The sequence below is a fragment of the Pleurodeles waltl genome, chromosome 3_1 (assembly GCF_031143425.1).
Source record: "Pleurodeles waltl isolate 20211129_DDA chromosome 3_1, aPleWal1.hap1.20221129, whole genome shotgun sequence".
NCBI classification, from domain to species: Eukaryota; Metazoa; Chordata; class Amphibia; order Caudata; family Salamandridae; genus Pleurodeles; species Pleurodeles waltl.
Genome location: NC_090440.1, coordinates 797,610,241 through 797,630,186, shown reverse-complemented (window position 1 = coordinate 797,630,186; position 19,946 = coordinate 797,610,241). Strand labels below are relative to the sequence as shown.

Genomic DNA, 19,946 nt, shown 5'->3' with positions numbered 1-19,946 from the left:
TGACAATAGTAATAGGATTAGGAGTATGCTTACTAACCTAACGAGATAGTACAGATTTGAAGGAGCTGAAGGAACCTGGAGTTTGGGAAAAGGTTGGAAAGGGAATTGCTAAAGTAGGGAATTGTTTTAGTAGTATTTGGAATGGGATCCTTGCAAAAATAATAGGGGGTATATTGATTGTTCTAGCTTGTTTATTCAGACTATGGTCATCATGCAAAATTACTAAAAGAATTAGAGAAAATTTGGCAAAACGCAATAAAAGGAAAGAAGAAATGAAAAAGGAGAAAATATTCAAAGACTTATGAAAAACTAAGGAGGGGAGAAGAAATTGAAATGCGTCATTTGAGAAAGTGAAAGGTTGTGAAGGGAAAGTTTTGTGTGATGACAAGTGTCATCAGAGGAGGGATTGATGGAGCGTAGCTCTTATAATCAAAATTAACATGAAATGTTTATGAACTAATGCATAATAATGCCGCATAGAAAATGTATTAATGTGTTTTACTAAACGTGAGTCTGAAATGTGCCCATGGGGAGTGGCCGCCAATATATACGGGGGCTAATAAAATTGACTGTAAATTAGTTATTAATGCATTAATGTATGATTTTGTATTAGTATTAAGAGCTAAATGTACTCATTCTCACAAGCCGAATCCACCCTATTAAGGAAGGGTTGTTGAATGAGTGTGAAAGGCTGGGAGGGATAGTTCTTGCCTGCTTGTCCTTAATAGAACTGAAACTTTCCTTCATGATAGCTAGGAAATTTTATATTCTGTATCAGACCAGATTATCAGATTATGCAAGTTTAAAACTGGTTGACTACTAGTGAGGCCATTCCAGGATGGGCTTAAAATAGAAGATCTCAGACATAGATTGCGAGGATCAGTCTGCCGCCCTGAGTTTATCCTCCAGTCGACCTCCCAACGCAGATGCTTTTGTGGCCATCTCTCCTCTAGCCAAATGTGTACCAGAAGAGGTGGAGGTGTCTATGCCTCTTTCTTGTAAAACGTACTTCACCCTTTTGGCGAAAATGGGTGCTGAAACCGCTTTGAACGACAACTTTTGTGCTATAGGTTTTGTGGTAGGGAAAAAGGAGTATTGGTTACTGTTGGTGCCCCTAGGTGCGTTGTTAGATCTCAGAAGTTTCCTTAGCACCCACGGTTACGGGCATTACCCCTAGTGGGGTAGAAACCTCCCTGTTTCTTTTGATCCTGCCACTGTAGGAGTTGTCTGATATGGCGTTTGTGGGGAATGGGGTTGAAGTTGTGGCTGGAGGAGCGTCCCCTACCTCTTCAAGCCCCACAAAAAACTTTCAGGTTAAGAACCTTGTGAATAGACTGATTGGCTTTATACAAGGAAGAAAAGGTAGTTATGAATTTTGTGAGTTCTTTAATGAATGGATTTCCGAAGAGACCTCCTTCTGCCACCTCCTCAGCCTCTATGGTGGCCTGTTCACCTAGTTTTGAGTCAATTTTAATTAGCAAAAAGTGTCTGCGCAGTATGGATAACACACAGTTGGGGTTTCCAAGGAAGCATATAGCTCTCTGGGTCCATCCTGAGCAGATGGCAGAATCAATTTTTTCACCTGATTCGCGGGCAGCCTCAGCCATATCAACATTTGTTTGAGAGTGGCCCCAGAACATCAAGGATCTAATCCTGGCCGAAGCACCAGGAAAAGTCCAGACCCTTTTTAGGATCCTTAATAAACTTGGTGACGAATGTCGCCTTTTTGCCATCAATCTGCAGGTTTCAGGCCACTTTGCCTTCTATGGAGGGTCTTGGGCACCTAGCTCTGTGTCTACCCCTGACTTCTGATGGAGCGTAGCTCTTCTAATCAAAATTAACATGAAATGTTTATGAACTAATGCATAATAATGCCGCATAGAAAATGTATTAAAAGTGTTTGACGAAACATGAGTCTGAAATGTGCCCACGGGAGTGGCCGGCAATAAATACGGGGACTAATAAAATTGACTATAAATGAGTTATTAATGCATTAATGTATGATTTTGTATTAGTATTAAGAGCTATATGTTAAGGTTTTGCTAATTAATTTACTAGGCCTTAGTTGAGTCGGGGCCTAGCTGCCCGGTTTCATATTAAATGTGTTTTACTAACGTGCAGTGTGCTGACTTGCTGAAGGATATGTAATCGTATTTTTCCAGAAGCTAGGAGATGTGTAACTGTAGTAGATCCGTTCTCATGAAATTCGACTTGCTCAAGGAAACATTTTTGCTGAATGCAACAGTGTAGACTTGTTACAGGTACAAGGTCTTCTAAACCGGTATAGACGATGGAACCACTGACTGGAGATGTGAGAGGACCACAAGAGTATGAAATCATACCGGGCATTCTACCCAGTGGAGACGTCAATCACAAGAACCAATAAACTACGTGAGGACTGTTATGAGGTGACAATTTTGATGGTACCACTGGAATCCCGTTGGATGGAGATAGTGGGGTACCAAACCTACCCAATTAGAAATTAGGGGACTGTAGAACAGAAAAGGGATAAAAACCTGTGACACGAGGAGCTATAAAGGAGATGCCATTGTGACCTTTTGCTATGACCCAGACACTTTGTCACTCTGCCTAGAGACTTTGCTGTTTGGTTCTTCAAACCATCTTCACCCTTATCTTGCCCATTCTATACTTCTTCTCCTTATGAGGGAAGTGTCCCTACTTACCCCGTCTTGCTGAACTTTGCTGTGTTCCCTGGCTGATGGTGAATCAACTGATGTCCTGAGGACGAAGACTGACTGTATGCTGACCCATTACGGGGGGTAACTATATGATGATGAAATTGTAATTGTCTGCCTTTCCTTTCTAGGTCCCAACTGCTTCTTTTGATAGAGAACATAGATAGATGTTTTCTAAATGTGTGTTGCTAAATTGTTTTGCATGAAGCCCAACATGCCAATGCTAATTCGAGGTTAGTTAAGGGGTTCACTGAACGGACGCAAATAGACAAATGACTGAATCAATGCTTTGTTGAATAATGCGCTAATGATACTCTGCTAAGGTTAATCTGTTGACGTCGTGTTATGTTCTAATGTTTGTGATCTTTGCTTTGATTAAATCTTATTCGAGTTGCCATATTATGACAATGCTGATGTGTTTCATGGTTTTGTGACTAATAAACTTGCTCGTAGAATTGTAACCAGTAGGGAATAAATATCATAATATCGTACTAAACTGGTGTGGTTATTCATGACTGAAAGGTCATGGTGGTTTCCGAGTCTTATTAATATTATTGATTAAACTAATTTGTCATTGTGACTATTAATGACGCTATTGACTTATTGATTGACATGTTGATTAGTTATCTTGTCTTAAGGTGTCTTCAATCAGGGTCAAAAGATTAATCGGCCTAAAACGAGTCCCAGAGTGAGTAAATTATCTAGATTGGGACGCGTTATCACTTCCTTATCTACAGGTTTACGAATTCAAGACGCCACGTATGCCGCAACCTTGTTGGCGGTAACCCAGTCCTCCGAGCGGGTATGATAGATCTCATCAGGATCTAGAAGATCTTGTGTGTCCTTCGACACATCCTGCGCTCTGATCATCCAGCCTGGGATGTTTGGGGCCGCATTCCGGCTGCCAGGTTCTGCTGGTACCTGGTTCTTCGCCAGGGTCCTCATTAGGATTATCAGATTGTTCCCCGGCATTATCAATCATCATCGGAGGGGGTAATTCAAGGCTGGGCATCAGAATTTTGCATCAGTGCATTGATACGTGCCCTCAGGAATGCATTGCCTAGCTGATTTAAGGTGTCCATCATTGGTGGTACAGCCTGGGCCTTAGTTTTCTGCTTATTCTGACTGGCCCCCCGAGTGTCACTAGGGGTTATGACCCCCATGCCATCCCATACGGAGGTATCATGTTACTTTGGGCTGTAAACGTATTGTTTACTTACTCGTGGGTTGTTAGGCCAATTAAATCGCCCTCTGGAGTGAGACGACAGTGGCGTCCACCAACTCCAGATGGGTGAGAAGGAGGTTGTTCCTGATCGGCCGCGCCAATTCACGCAGTATTAGCAACTTTAGTAGCAATCAGGCGCAGAAGGGAATGCCTACGATAATAGGCTGTAGTATATACAGGTTCCCCACCGTTACCTCAAACAGGTGTTAGGCTGGTGACAGGCCTTTTGCAATGGCCAATACTTGTTTGAAAGTGAGGGCAATACCTTATGCAGGAGCAACCTGTAACTGGCCTGTTACACTGGCCAATGCTTGTTTATTTTGTGCTAAACCACGCACCTTTGAGTTGTAATGGGCTTGAAAATCTGTGCGCTCTGCGATCAGGCTTTCACACTGCTGGAGCGAAGAGAAAAACCTTGTGGCGATGATAGAGCCTGTATTCTGTGCGCCGTGTGCGCGCAGTTAATGTCCAGGATTCCCTCTATGGTTGATATGTTGAAAGTATTAAAAACCAAAGACTTGTGGGAGTTGTAGTCTTTTGCTAGTGTTGGTCATAACGTTGTTGGCCTGCTGAGCAATAAAATGAAGAAAGCTATTGCATAATCTGAGCCTCCGGTCTTGACACAATTTTTGGTAGAACATTCAGTGCACCAGTTTGAATTCCTGCTCTTAGAATTCAGTCACTCATTGATAACAATCTAGTGGCGATTGACACAGCATGGAAATGGCCTCCTGCAGACAGCATCTGAGCAGCACATTGAAAGGTATGGGAATCGTGGTCAGTTCTGTTTTAAGTCTGTTGATGTTTTGTAGCAATCATTCTGGGGATTATTCCAATTGTGATAGCATTGCACACGTTTATCGGTTGTCGATAAGGCGAAATTGGTTAAATGACTCCGAGGTTTCTTTTTTATCAGCTGGACTGACATCAAGAATTTGTTGGATTATTTTAACTAAATTGAATATTACCTTTGTGGGGTGTTAGTTTTCTAATGTATTTTAACCACTGGTGTGACAGCCGTACACCCAGGATCATCTGTTTTAACATGTCACACTGAACTGTGCACGCACTCTGAGTTTAGTTGCAGATGATCATCAATACCTACACAATCGGCTTGGGTCTTCGTCGTAAAAAAAAACCTGATGTTTTAAGGATGGTGGTTGAGTTGTTCTTACATTTGGTGTAGAGTAACCTTCACATTGTGGACCTTGGTTTTGATCTAATCCATACCTCGAGACTACAGAGTCACATTCTGACACTTGTTGTCCTGGTGTGCTAGAGTTCTCGAAGAGCGAACTACTGATCTTTATTCACTGACTGCTGTGCTTTCAAACCCAGTCAGTCACCGGGTCAGTAACATGTCCCTTGTATCACTATTATTGTATGCCTGAAGTGGCTCTACTGCATTATTAGTAATTAATTTTTCAGTATCTGGTGTAGCTCTTCAATACTGTGTGGCAATGGTTTGTATAGCATAATGATAGTGCTATTTAATCATGTCGCTGGTTGAAGGAATACCTTTTTTTAAATAAGCAGTTTAACTACCCAACTTTAGTTCTCCACTGAGCTGCAATATTCAGCTATGCTCCAGTTTTATTTAAGTGTCATAGCGCACAAGTGGTATGTGCAGTCAACACTTACATTTTAGTGATAATTTTCTTTTTTTTTTTTCAGCATTAGTCACTTGAGTAATGACTTTTAGTAAGATTAATAATCAGAGTACACCAAATAAGGCATCTTATAAAATAGTGTCAAGATCTATACTTGTTTGCACAAGTTAAATGACAATAGATATTAGAGTGAAGCACTCATATTTATAGTTAATAATACACCTAGCTGTGCAACGTCTGTGTAAATGACGGCGGTCAACCTTGCTCTATTTAAATATAAAAGTAGATGTAACAAAATAAAATCATTTTTTGGCATGGCCCTTGAGGGTTCTAACAACAACATATGTGTTGCGAGTGGTTGCAAGAATCCTTTCAGCACATCAGAATTCATAATTTAATGTGTTGTAATGCTCCTTCCCCGGCAACTAATCATAAAATGGTAGAGGGAGGTCTTCTGTTAGCGTTGCAATTCTTTACGTTCACCCTATCCTACAATCTGCTTGTTCTTGGGTAGCGTTCAAATATTAATGTGAAATTAAGGCTTTTAACCGTAAAGGCTTTGTTAAACCTAAGCGGAGACCATTAGCACAGCTGCATGTAGCAGATTGCTTGGTTGGACATAGCTTTTGATTTCATTTTAAAATACCTTTTTTGATTGCTGTACAGAGAGGCGCTTGTTTTTAATAAATGTACACGATTAAGTCTTTTTTTCTTCCTTTCAGGCAAACACAGAAAACACCCTGGAGGTCGTGGAAATGCTGGTGGCATGCATCATCACAGAATCAACTTTGATAAATAGTAAGTTTATGGTTGGCATGCAGTTGCTATTTGGTTTTGGTCACGATTGGCTGAGTATGTTGATAATAGTTTGAATTCTTTCAAGTATGTATTATTCATACTGAGGATAAAGTGGTTGTTTCACAAATTGTTAAACTAGTATCAGAATTACGAATAGAGCAAGACACTTAAGTTGTGTGTCAGGCGATTGATGTCGACATTCTTATTCTTGCTCCACACAAACGGGCATAAATTTATACTGGAGTCCTGTTTTTCCCACAGGTCAGACTTCAGCTGCCTCAAAATGAATTGGAGGCATCTTAATATCTACTTATTGCTGGTAAAGTTTCTGCCTTTACCACCTGTATTTTGTTTAATCGGACACCAGTTGATAACATTTAGAGAACTGTTTTTAACATTTACCTTAAGGAATATAGTAGTTACGATCTTCTTCCATTTTACGTTTCTTGAGCCTGTTCACATTCTCTCTGCAGCTTTCTCTCCAGTCAATGGAGTACTGTTGCTCAGCAATTTAGTTTAGTTTCATACTTTTTCGTCCTAAATTGAATATCTAAGTATTTCTAATTCTTTCTTCTAGTTGTGTAACAGTTTTTTTTCAAACTTCCACTTCAATTATAGGTTTGGTGTGTGTGTGTGTATGTGTATATATATATGTATGTATATATATATATATATATATATATATATATATATATATATATATATATATATATTATGTCCGATGGCATGTGTAGCTGCAGATACACATGCTTTGCACATCCCGCCATCTAGTGTTGGGCTCGGAGTGTTGCAAGTTGTTTTTCTTCGAAGAAGTCTTTACGAGTCACGAGATCGAGGGACTCCTCCCCTTTTGGCTCCATTGCACATGGGCGTCGACTCCATCTTAGATTGTTTTCTTTCCGCCATCGGGTTCGGACGTGTTCCTTTTCGCTCCGCGTTTCGGTTCGGAAAGATAGTTAGAATCTCGGAAAATTCGACGGTATTGTTTGCGTTCAGTATTGGGTTAGTTACAACAGATCGACACCGAATTTGGAAGAGCTCCAGTGGCCCTTCGGGGTTTTCGATCCCCCGTCGGGGCCTAGTCGGCCCGACCACGTGTCTCTTCAAGGCTAATGGAACGGACCCCATTCCCCTTCTGCCCCAAATGTCACAACAAGTATCCTTATACAGATCAGCATCTGGTCTGTAACTTGTGTTTGTCTCCAGAACACAAAGAAGATACTTGTGAAGCCTGTCGAGCGTTTCGGTCGAGGAAGACATTAAGAGACTGAAGAGCGAGAAGACTACAGATGGCGTCGGCGCCGACAGGACAAAAACACTTGGAGGAGGAAGAAGAAACCTTCTCCATCGAGGACTCGGACGAGGTCGATCCCAAACAGACGCCGAAAACCGTGAGTAAGACGTCGACACACAAAACTCACGGAAAGATCGCTAAAGCCCAGGGGACGCCACCGCCAGCAGGCCATGGCTTAACCCGAAAAATAGGTGACCGATCAACGGCACCGAAAAAGGGCATGCATGTGTCGAAGACATCCGACTCCGGTCGACATACCGGCACAGAGCAGACTCGACAGCGGGTCAGAGCAAGTTCGGCATCGAGAGGGCGGCACCGAAACGAGTCGGCACCGAGAGACCGGAACACCGAAAATTAAAAAAGTGTCGTCGGAGCCAAAAAAAGACTGCTGAAACAAATTCCATTCCGAAACATTCGGCCTCGGAACCGAAAACAAGTTCCTACACAGAAACAGGGACTGTCCTCACAAATGCAAGGACTTAGGTTCGGTCAAGAACTAGAGTCAATGGAGCCAGACTACACTCAGAGAAGGCTCCACATCCAAAAAGAAACAGGGAAGATAAGTACCCTTCCCCCAATTAGGATGAAAAGAAGGCTTGCCTTTCAAGAAAAAGACAAGCAGCCACAAGCAAAGGTGGCAAGACAAGTAACACCGCCACCATCTCCACCACGCTCAACGCACACATCACCGGTAGCCACTCCACCACTGATGCAGTCCCCAACTCATACTGGAATGAGTCAGGATGATCCTGACACATGGGATCTTTATGATGCGCCAGTATCAGATAACAGCCCAGACTGTTATCCAGCGAGACCGTCGCCACCTGAGGACAGTACAGCCTACACACAGGTGGTGTCAAGAGCAGCGGCGTTTCATAATGTCACCCTGCATGCAGAGCCTATTGAGGATGACTTTTTATTTAACACACTATCCTCCACACATAGCCAATACCAAAGTCTCCCTATACTACCTGGAATGCTAAAACACTCCAAACAGGTGTTTCAGGAGCCTGTAAAGGGCAGGGCCATAACTCCCAGGGTGGAGAAGAAATACAAGCCTCCGCCAACAGACCCTGTATACATCACGCAGCAATTAACACCAGACTCTGTGGTAGTGGGAGCAGCTCGCAAGAGAGCAAACTCACACACCTCAGGAGACGCACCACCTCCAGACAAGGAGAGTCGCAAGTTCGACGCTGCGGGGAAAAGGGTTGCAGCACAAGCGGCCAACCAATGGCGCATTGCCAATTCACAGGCGTTGCTGGCGAGATATGATAGGGCTCATTGGGACGAAATGCAACATTTCATAGAACACTTACCCAAAGAGTTCCAAAAAAGGGCACAACAGGTGGTGGAGGAAGGACAGAGTATCTCGAACAATCAGATACGCTCGGCAATGGATGGAGCAGATACAGCTGCTAGGACAGTAAATACAGCAGTAACCATAAGGAAACACGCATGGCTGCGTACATCAGGATTCAAGCCGGAAATACAACAAGCCGTGCTGAATATGCCATTTAACGGACAGCAGTTGTTTGGGCCGGAGGTGGACACTGCTATCGAAAAACTTAAAAAGGACACTGATACGGCCAAAGCCATGGCGCACTCTACTCCCCACAGAGCAGAGGCACATTTCGTAAAACAGTTTCGAGGGGGGTTTCGAGGACAAAGCACAGAACCCACAACCTCACAAACAAGGCCCACTTATCAAAGCCAATATCAGCGGGGAAGTTTTCGGGGACAATATAGAGGGAGCCAATTCCAAAAGAGTAGAGGGAAGTTCCAAAGTCCCAAAACTCCTCAAAACAAGCAGTGACTTTGACGTCACAAATCCCCAACACATAACGCCTGTGGGGGGAAGACTAACCAAGTTCTACAAACATTGGGAGGAAATAAGACACTTGGGTCCTAGCAATTATCCAGCATGGTTATTGCATAGAATTTCTCAAAATCCCTCCAAATGTCCCACCGAGAAAACACAATATGTCAAAACAACACATGGATCTTCTAGAACTAGAGGTCCAAGCGTTGTTACAAAAAGATGCAATAGAACTGGTACCAATTCATCAGAGAGGAACAGGAGTTTACTCGCTGTACTTTCTCATACCCAAAAAGGACAAAACTCTAAGACCTATATTAGATCTCAGAACATTAAATACCTACATCAAATCAGATCACTTTCACATGGTGACATTACAGGACGTAATCCCATTGCTCAAACAACAAGACTACATGACAACACTAGACCTAAAGGATGCATACTTCCATATACAAATACATCTTTACACAGAAAGTACTTAAGGTTTGTATTCCAAGGGGTACATTACCAATTCAAAGTGTTGCCATTCGGGATAACAACTGCACCAAGAGTGGCTGCACATATCAGGAGGCAGCAAATATATGTGTTCCCGTACCTAGACGATTGGCTAATCAAAACCAACACGCAAGAACGGTGTTCACAAAGCATGTCATAGAAACCCTCCACAAACTAGGTTTCTCACTCAACTACACAAAGTCACACCTTAAGCTGTGTCAAACACAGCAATACTTAGGGGCGACAATCAACACAACAAAAGGGATTGCCACTCCAAGTCCACAAAGGGTACAGGCATTTCACAATGTAATACAGGCCATGTATCCAAAACAGAAGATACAAGTCAAGATGGTGATGAAACTACTAGGCATGATGTCCTCATGCATAGCCATTGTCCCAAACGCAAGGTTGCACATGCGGCCCTTACAACAGTGCCTAGCATCACAATGGTCATAGGCACAGGGTCAAATTCTAGATCTAGTGTTGATAGACCGCCAAACATACACCTCGCTTCAATGGTGGAACAATATAAATTTAAACCAAGGGCGGCCTTTCCAAGACCCAGTGCCTCAATACGTAATAACAGATGCCTCCATGAAAGGGTGGGGAGCACACCTCAATCAACACAGCATCCAAGGACAATGGGACACTCAGCAAAAACAGTTTCACATAAATCATTTAGAACTACTGGCAGTATTTCTAGCGTTGAAAGCATTTCAACCCATAATAAGCCACAAACACATTCTTGTCAAAACAGACAACATGACAACAATGTATTATCTGAACAAATAGGGAGGAACACACACTACACAGTTGTGTTTCCTAGCACAGAAAATATGGCATTGGGCGATTCACAACCACATTCGCCTAATAGCACAGTTTATTCCAGGGATTCAGAATCAGTTAGCAGACAATCTCTCTCGGGATCACCAACAGATCCACGAATGGGAAATTCACCCCCAAATACTAAACACTTACTTCCAAAGATGGGGAACACCCCAAATAGACCTATTTGCAACAAAAGAAAACGCAAAATGCCAAAACTTTGCATCCAGGTACCCACAAGATCAATCTCAGGGCAATGCGTTATGGATGAGCTGGTCAGGGATATTTGCATACGCTTTTCCCCCTCTCCCACTCCTTCCGTATCTAGTAAACAAATTGAGTCAAAACAAACTCAAACTCATACTAATAGCACCAACGTGGGCAAGACAACCTTGGTACACAACACTACTAGACCTCTCAGTAGTGCCTCATATCAAGCTTCCAAACAGACCAGATCTGTTAACTCAACACAAACAACAGATCAGGCATCCAAACCCAACATCACTGAATCTAGCAATTTGGCTCCTGAAGTCTTAGAATTCGGACATCTAGACCTTACACAGGAATGTATGGAGGTCATAAAACAGGCAAGAAAACCACCCACAAGACATTGCTATGCAAATAAGTGGAAAATAAGTAATCAAATTCAACCATTACATGCATCTGCTAAAAACATCGTAAGCTACTTACTGCATTTACAAAAGTCAAAGCTAGCTTTTTCATCCATTAAAATACATCTTACCGCAATTTCAGCTTATCTGCAAATTACGCACTCAACTTCATTATTTAGGATCCCAGTCATAAAAGCATTTATGGAGGGTCTAAAGAGAATTATTCCACCAAGAACGCCACTAGTTCCTTTGTGGAACCTTAACATCGTCTTAACACGACTCATGGGTCCACCTTTTGAACCCATGCACTCATGTGAGATACAATATTTAACATGGAAAGTAGCGTTTCTCATTGCCATCACATCTCTAAGAAGAGTAAGTGAAATACAGGCATTTACCATACAAGAACCCTTTATTCAGATACACAAGCATAAAGTAGTCTTACGAACTAACCCAAAGTTCTTACCAAAAGTCATATCACTGTTTCACTTAAATCAAACAGTAGAACTACCAGTGTTCTTTCCAGAACCAGATTCTGTAGCAGAAAGAGCACTACATACATTAGACATCAAAAGAGCTTTAATGTACTACATTGATAGAACAAAACAAATACGGAAAACAAATCCAATATCCAAACAAGGCATTGCCAGATGGATAGTTAATGTATTCAAACCTGTTATATAAAAGCAAAAAGAGAACTGCCTATTACACCAAAGGCACACTCCACTAGAAAGAAAGGTGCCACCATGGCTTTTCTAGGAAACATACCAATGACTGAAATCTGTAAGGCAGCCACATGGTCTACGCCTCATACATTTACCAAGCATGACTGGGTGGATGTGTTAACAACACAACAAGCCACAGTAGGACAAGCAGTATTAAGAACATTATTTCAAACAATTTCAACTCCTACAGGCTAAACCACTGCTTTTGGGGAGATAACTGCTTACTAGTCTATGCACAGCATGTGTATCTGCAGCTACACATGCCATCGAACGGAAAATGTCACTTACCCAGTGTACATCTGTTCGTGGCATGAGACGCTGCAGATTCACATGCGCCCTTCCACCTCCCCGGGAGCCTGTAGCCGTTCTAAGTTGACAAAGATTAAACTTCTAAATTTGTAAATATATCACTTTTAGTCACATTATGTACATACATACTTACTCCATTGCATGGGCACTATTACTATATACACAACTCCTACCTCACCCTCTGCGGGGAAAACAATCTAAGATGGAGTCAACGCCCATGCGCAATGGAGCCGAAAGGGGAGGAGTCCCTCGATCTCGTGACTCGAAAAGACTTCTTCAAAGAAAAACAACTTGTAACACTCCGAGCCCAACACCAGATGGCGGGATATGCACAGCATGTGAATCTGCAGCGTCTCATGCCACAAACAGATGTACATTGGGTAAGTGACATTTTCCATATATATATATACATATATATATATATATATATATATATGTGTGTGCACTATTTTCTTCCACTCACCATAGCATTGGATCCTCCCACTTCGCCCATTGGCTAACTTAAGTGTGAGTGACTACGTTCTGCACTTGCACAAAGAGCATATTGGCAAACCCTCCCCCTTTGCCAATACTTGATTTTATAGCTTGCAACAAGAACAATCTCTGGTTATTTGTATGTTTCTGAAAAGCGTGAAAAGGTGTGATTGGCTACCGTTGTATCCCAGGCTTGCTTATTCTTTTATTTCTTAATATTATGCTGGTTGTTAAAGTTTTCTGAATTTCCAGTCATCCAGGGTATTTCGGCAAAGTTGGTATGAGATATTTCCATCTGAAGAAGAATCAGCAGTTCTGTCCAACAATCAACTTGGATAAGCTCTGGACTCTAGTTAGTGAGCAGACCAGGGTTAACTATGCAAAGAAGCCAGAAGGACCAGCTCCCATCATTGATGTAGTGCAGTCGGTGAGTTTATCCAATATGAATTGAAATATACAGATTTGTGAAATGGGAAGTTTCTGCATGCAGTAGTGGCTTGGATGTAGTGCCTCTGCCAGCCATACTTTCTCATGCCATGCCAAGACTATAGTCACATCTTGGTACTGCTGGTGGCTGTGGTGTGCTTATGGTCTCTGAAATTAACTTGATTTTTATTCTTTGAGTGGTGTCTGTTGTATTGAAGCCAGTCAGCAGTTCAGTTAGTTATGTTGACATTAGATTTCAGTTAAGGGTCTGTTTCTAGTGGTATATTGCTACCGTGTGGTCTGAAAGGTATTTTAAGCAATTTGAAATTACCGCCGATTTACGGTCTGTTTACCTGTTAGGGTGCATTTCGGCTACCGCTTATGCTACATTTATGAGAGTAGTAATCATAGTCTCTCCCTTTCAGCCCCAAGAATATGAACCACACTGGTTTTCTAGCCAGCACATGACTTAATTTTACTAATTGTAATTTGTTTTAGGTTCTCTGTACCTTGTTGACATTGTGCAATGATCACTCTCTAGCTCTGGACTGGATTATGGGTTTAGATGAAATGGGAAGGTCTTTATATTGGCAGTTAAAACCAAGCCACTATTGACAAAAGACCCTGCCCTTTCAAAGATCAAGGAATTTAGTGTTTGATGGCATGTGTGGCTGTAGATACACATGCTCTGCATACTTCCACCATGCAGTGTTGGGCCCAGAAGGTTTCAAGTTGTGTTTGTTCCAAAAGTCTCTCGAGTCACGAGGTAGAATGACTCCTCCTCTTGCTGGCAATGCACATGGTCCTCTACTCCATCTTCAGATTGTTTTCTTACGCTGTCTGGTCCGGTCATGTTCTCTCGGAGCTCCGGTTCTAGACCATATTACATCTTTTCCTTTCGGGAAAACCTCTGCAACCCTGTCAGTATTGTTATCTGTCGCATTTCTTTTTATCCGTTTGTGTTTCAGGATCTAAATAATCTTTGTATCAAACTTTTCCGTTTGGGAACCTGAGGGCTGTGCCCTTTGGACGGCCATTTTCTCCATCCTACGCCTCGGAGAATGAAAGCCTGATGGAACGGACGCCTTTCTGTTTCAGTCCGAAGTGTCACTCCAAATTCCCTTGGACCGATCATCATCAGGTCTGTAACCTCTACTTGCTGTCGGAAAATAGGGAAAAAGACTGTGAAGCTTGCCAATTGTTCCGATTGAAAAAGACTCTGCAAGACCAAAGGGCCCGTAGCAGCTAAATGCAGATGAGAAGTTGAGGAAACGCCCAACATCTTAGATATCCAAGACACTATGTTGGACCCAGAGCAGGGCTTCCAGGAGGCTTTTGCTGCAGAAGAGGAGGCGGTTTCCATTGAAGATTCAAATGCCGAAATAACTCTTGAAATGCAGGAAATCCCTCCAGGTAAAAAAAAAAAAAAAAGCAAACAACCCCCTGGTCTGCCCAAAAAAACTCACTAGTTTGGAAGCAAAGGTGATCAAGCCACCACTGCCTTCTGGCCATGGCAGCCATCAAAAGACCTTTTTGGATGCCCCGTCCTCAGGCTCAGTACCTAAACTGAAGACAATCACTTCCATCCAGAGTAGAGCGCCATCAGCTCCAATGCTGAAATCCTGTACATCCCACTCGCTGCCCACTGTTATGGCATCGAAAAGAGTGCCTGCTTCGGCTCCGACAACTTCGGTGCCAAAAATTCAAAGTGCTTTAGCACTGAAAAGTCTCAAACCCATTGTTTCGGAACCGAAAACACCAGCAGAGCCAATTCTTCAAAAAATAAAGCAGCAGCTCTAAGTTAGGCCGTCACAGCTTCATATCCAGCCACAAACGGGGAGAGTTCTGGTTAAAGCTGCTGTTTCTACTCCCTCCAAGCGACAGCTCACTGTTGAAGAGGCCTTAAAAACACCTACACCTCCAATTAAATACAGGAAAATGGATAAGGACTTGAAAGAGGTTCAATCACCTCTGCCTACATCTCCTCCACCAGGGCCACAAACTCCTTCTCCACAGCTTTCTCAGGGTGACCCTTTAGATATTTCTCTGGAAGGCTTACATCATTCCTTCCAGGATACCCAAGACACGGGGGATGACACCGCATACTTTCAGGCCGGCATAGATCCTTGTCACAGTATAACGTAGACACACTGATACAGATATAGAGGCTTATCTAGCTATGCTTTCACTTCCTGATGAAACAATTTCTTTTCAGGAACTAGTAGGGAGGACAGCTACATTCCACTAGGTACCGCTCCATAAGGATCCTAATGAGGATGACTTTATTTGAGTCGCTATTTCACTTAAGTCCACACATTACCTCATGCTCAAGGCCATGTTAAAACATGCTGACAATATATTTCAAGACCTGGCTAGAGCCCATAATATCCCAAGAGTGGAGAAAAAAAAAAAGACTTCTCCCTCAGATCCTATCTCTATCAAGAGTCAGATTCCATTAGACTCTCTTCCTAGCATTTGACACAACTAGAGAGTTAATTCCCAAGTTGCTCCATATGCTTCACCTTATGATAAGGAGAGTAAACTCCTTGACACCTCAGACAAGCATGTGGCTGCTCTAGCTGCAAATCACTGGGGTATTACCAATGCGCAGGGATTCCTGGCAAGATATGATCGTGCCTACTGGGATGAAATGGAGCAGTTACTCCAATAACTCCCAGAGGAGCACAGGAAAAGAGGGCAAGAAATAGTTAGCAAAGAACAATTAATTTCCAGCAGTTCCATACGCTATGCTTTGGACTCGGCTGATACAGCAGCCAGAGTTATCAATAAGTGTCCTTTTACTCAGGCATGCATGGCTGCGTATTTCCGGATTCAGACAAGAGGTACAACAAACAATATTAAATCTGCCATTCGAGAAAGAGCATCTTTTGGGTCCCCAAGTACATTAGGCGTTAGAAAAGATGAAAAAAGACAATGAGGTGGCAAAATCCACAGGAGCACTCCAACTTCCTGCTTCTCGTGGTGCTTTTCTTAGGCCACAATACAAGCCAGCCTCTAAGTATTCTTCAGGTGAAACATCTTCATCATACGATAAAGGTCAGCCACACACAGGTTTTTACAGGGGTTCATATAGGGGGAACAACTACAGGGGTAGAGGTAAAACACCCTCCCCTCGATCCTCCACAACTGTCTCTAAACAGTGACTTACTCCAGTTTCCTTCTGCGTACCAAACACCTGTGGGAGGGCGCCTTCAGTTATTTCTCCAAAGTTACAAAAGATCAATGGATGTTGGATATTATGCAACATGATTACTGTCTAGAGCTCAGTTCCACACCTCCAAACATCCCACCTCGTTGTCACAAACATTCACAGGATCACATCACTCTCCTCAAACATAAGTACAGTCTTTACTAGCAAAAAGGCCAATAGAACCAGTTACAATTCAACATTAAGGAACTGTAGTGTATTTTCTTTAATTTCTCAAAAACAAGAAAGATGACTCTCTAAGACCAATCTTAGATCTCAGACCTTTAAATCATTACATTATATCAGAAAATGTTCATATGGTCTCACACCAAGATCTGCACTCCCTGCTACAACTGGGCGACTTTCTATCAGCACCAGATCTAAACGATGCCTATTACCATATTCCTATACACCCAGCACACTGCCATGTCATCAAGGTGCTCCCATTCGGAGTCAACACGGCACCAAGTGTTTACAAAATGCCAAGCGGTGGTAGCAGCTCACCTGCGCAGACTGAAAATTCATGTGTATCTATACCTAGACAACTGCCTCTTCAAAGTCAGCTCTCTAAAACAATGTCTCGGCCATATTCAGGCCACAATAGTCTTACTTCACCAATTAGGGTTCACAATCAATTTTTAAAAGTCTCATCTCACCCCACTTTAGGTACAGCCTTACCTTGCGGCCATAATCAATACACAGCTGCATAGCTTAGCCAAAATACAGCAAGAATACAGAATTTTCAAACACAGCTTCCTCACTTTTGTCCCAGTCAACAAGTCATAGTGAAATCAAATATGAGACTTCTGGGGATGATAGCTTCTTGCATTGCAGTAGTGCCACATTCACGTCCTCACATGCGCCCGTTGCAGGAATGTCTATCTCGCCAATGGTCTCAATCAGTGTCATTTACAGGATATTGTTAAACGACTGCACCTTTTGCTCTCTGCAGTGGTGGAACAAAAACTACCTCTTGAAAGGGCTGCCATTTCTGGACCCTGTTCCACACGTCATTCTGACAATGGACGCTTCCCAGACGGGATGGCGGGCTCACCACCAAGACCTCACAAAACATGGTCTTTGGGGGGCCATACTCAGACTCTAGCACATCAACCTTGTAGAGTTGATAGCTGTTTATCTAGCACTCAAGGCTTTTGTGACGCATCTTGTCAACAAAGTAGTCCTCATCTGCACAGACAGCATGACACCATGTTTTATCTGCAGAAACGGGGGACACACTCACTACATTTGTCTCGTCTTGAACAGACAATTTGGCACTGGGCTATTTGTCGCATCATTTACCTGTTAGCGGAACACTTCCCAAAATCACACAACAATTTTGCCGACCTCCTCAGCAGGATGCGGCAACAAGTCCAGGAGTGGGAACTCCACCCCAGAGTCCTCCAACCCTACTCCCAAAAGTGGGGATTTCCAGACATACATCTGTTTGCAACAAACGAAAAACGCAAAATGCCCAGGCTTCGCCTCCAGGTTCCCACACCCTCAGTCCAAGGCAATGCCCTATGGATGAACTTGTCAGGGATATTTGCCCATGCTTTTCCACCCCTCCCTCTCCTTTTGTATGAGGTTTGCAAGCTCAGGCAAACTTCTGTCACACTAATCCTAGTGGCACCCACATGGGCAGAACAACCATGGTTCACCATTCTACTGGACCTACCAGTAGTGGCTCATGAGAAGTTTCCCCTCGACCTGGACTTTCTAACTCGGAACCAAGGTCTGACCAGGGACCCAAATCCCAAGGAGTTGAATTTTGCAATTTGGCGCCTGAAGTTATAGAATTTGGGTATTTAAATCTACCTCACAAATGTATGGACATTCTTAAAGAAGCATGCAGACCAACCACTAGAGTATGTTACAAAGCGAAATGGGAAACGCTTTGTTCACTATTGCATTTCTGAAAACTGGGATCCTTTCCAACTGTTGGTACAAAATATAATTTTGTATCTTCTCCATTTTCAAAAAGAAAACCTGGCATATACCGCTATAGGATTACAATTAGCAGCCATAGCTGCTTATCTTCAACACAAACAACATTTCCCTTTTTTTTAAAAGCCCTCTCGTAAAGGCTTTTATGGAAGGACTAAAAAGAGTGATACCGCCAGGATTACCTCCAGTACCTTCTTGGAACCTTAATATAATACTTACTAGGTTTATAAGATTACATTTTGAACCACTAAATTCATGCCCTCTGCAGTTTTTCGTGTAAAATAGCCTTCTCAGTTGCAGTCACTTCACTGAGACTTGTAAGGGAGCTCCAGGCATTAATATTACAATAACTATTTATTTTAATATATAAAGGTAAATTGGTTCTTCGCACTAACCCAAAATAACATACATAACAGAACATAAGAACAGTGCATCTGTGGCATTTCTAGGCAACATTTCTAGGCAGCTACATGGTAAACACCACACACTTTCACGGAACTCTACTGTGCGGATGTATTAGCACGCCAACAAGCCAATATAGGCCAGGCAGTGCTCCATACTCTTTTTCAAAGCTCTAACACCCACAGGTTAGCCACTGCTTCTTGAGAAGTACTGCCCTACAGTCGATGCAGGGCATGTGTATCTACAGCCACACATGCCATCAAACAAAGTGTTACTTACCCAGTAAGCATCTGTCTGTGCCATGTAGTGCTGTAGATTCACATGTGCCCACCCGCACACCTGTGGCCGTTAGTCTTTTGATGTACATTCTCACGCATGCTTATTTTACTTGCTTATCTTTACACTACACTCCATACATCACTGCCTGCAGGAAAACAATCTGAAGATGGAGTCGAGAACCATGCACATTGCCAGCAAAAGGAGGAGTCACTCTACCTTGTGACTAAAGACTTTTCAAACAAAAATAACTTGCAGCCTTCCGGACCCAACACTAGATGGTGGAAGTATGCAGAGCATGTGAATCTACAGCACTACATGCCACAAACAGATGCTTGCTGTGTAAGTAACATTTTCCTTTCACGTAAAACAGAAAATCTGAAATGTAGAGAAATTCCTCGGTGCATTTGAATTCTTTCTATCAGGTTGTTTCGCTTATAATTATTTGCATTAAATATTGAGGCCGTTATGCCACATGGCACACATTGTCAATGGTGTGCCCTTGCAGCATTATTTAAAGGTAGAAACCTGCTACACAAGCATCAGTAAAATAGCATGCTTAGCGCACAAACAAATATTGTTTTGTAATTCACCAATAAAAAAAAATAACTTGCTATCCATTTCTATTTTTAAGCACAAAACCGGCTGTGAGAAGGAAAATTCTTATATTGTTTTTATTGCCACTGACACTTTAAAATTTGCTAATGCCGAAACACTACCTATAGCTTAAAAGTAAGTAACAGGTAGTTGGAAGGATCTTTGAATAGTAAAATGGTGGATGCAGTTAGGACACATGCCTGGAGAAA

At 42.5% G+C, this 19,946-nt stretch overlaps 1 protein-coding gene and 1 non-coding gene across 2 annotated transcripts in view; both read left to right on the top strand.

Moving 5' to 3' along the window:
• LOC138284642 (large ribosomal subunit protein uL15-like) overlaps nt 1-19,946 on the top strand; it is a 70,173-nt gene that overhangs the window by 48,459 nt on the left and 1,768 nt on the right. The window contains exons 3-4 of the mRNA XM_069223665.1: nt 6,254-6,329; nt 13,134-13,308. Of these exons, the coding sequence (XP_069079766.1) occupies nt 6,254-6,329; nt 13,134-13,308 (251 nt within the window). The remainder of the gene's footprint in view (nt 1-6,253; nt 6,330-13,133; nt 13,309-19,946) is intronic.
• Nucleotides 5,152-5,283, top strand: LOC138286278 (small nucleolar RNA SNORA3/SNORA45 family). The gene has a single exon (XR_011201939.1). It is a non-coding gene; the product is annotated as a small nucleolar RNA SNORA3/SNORA45 family (small nucleolar RNA).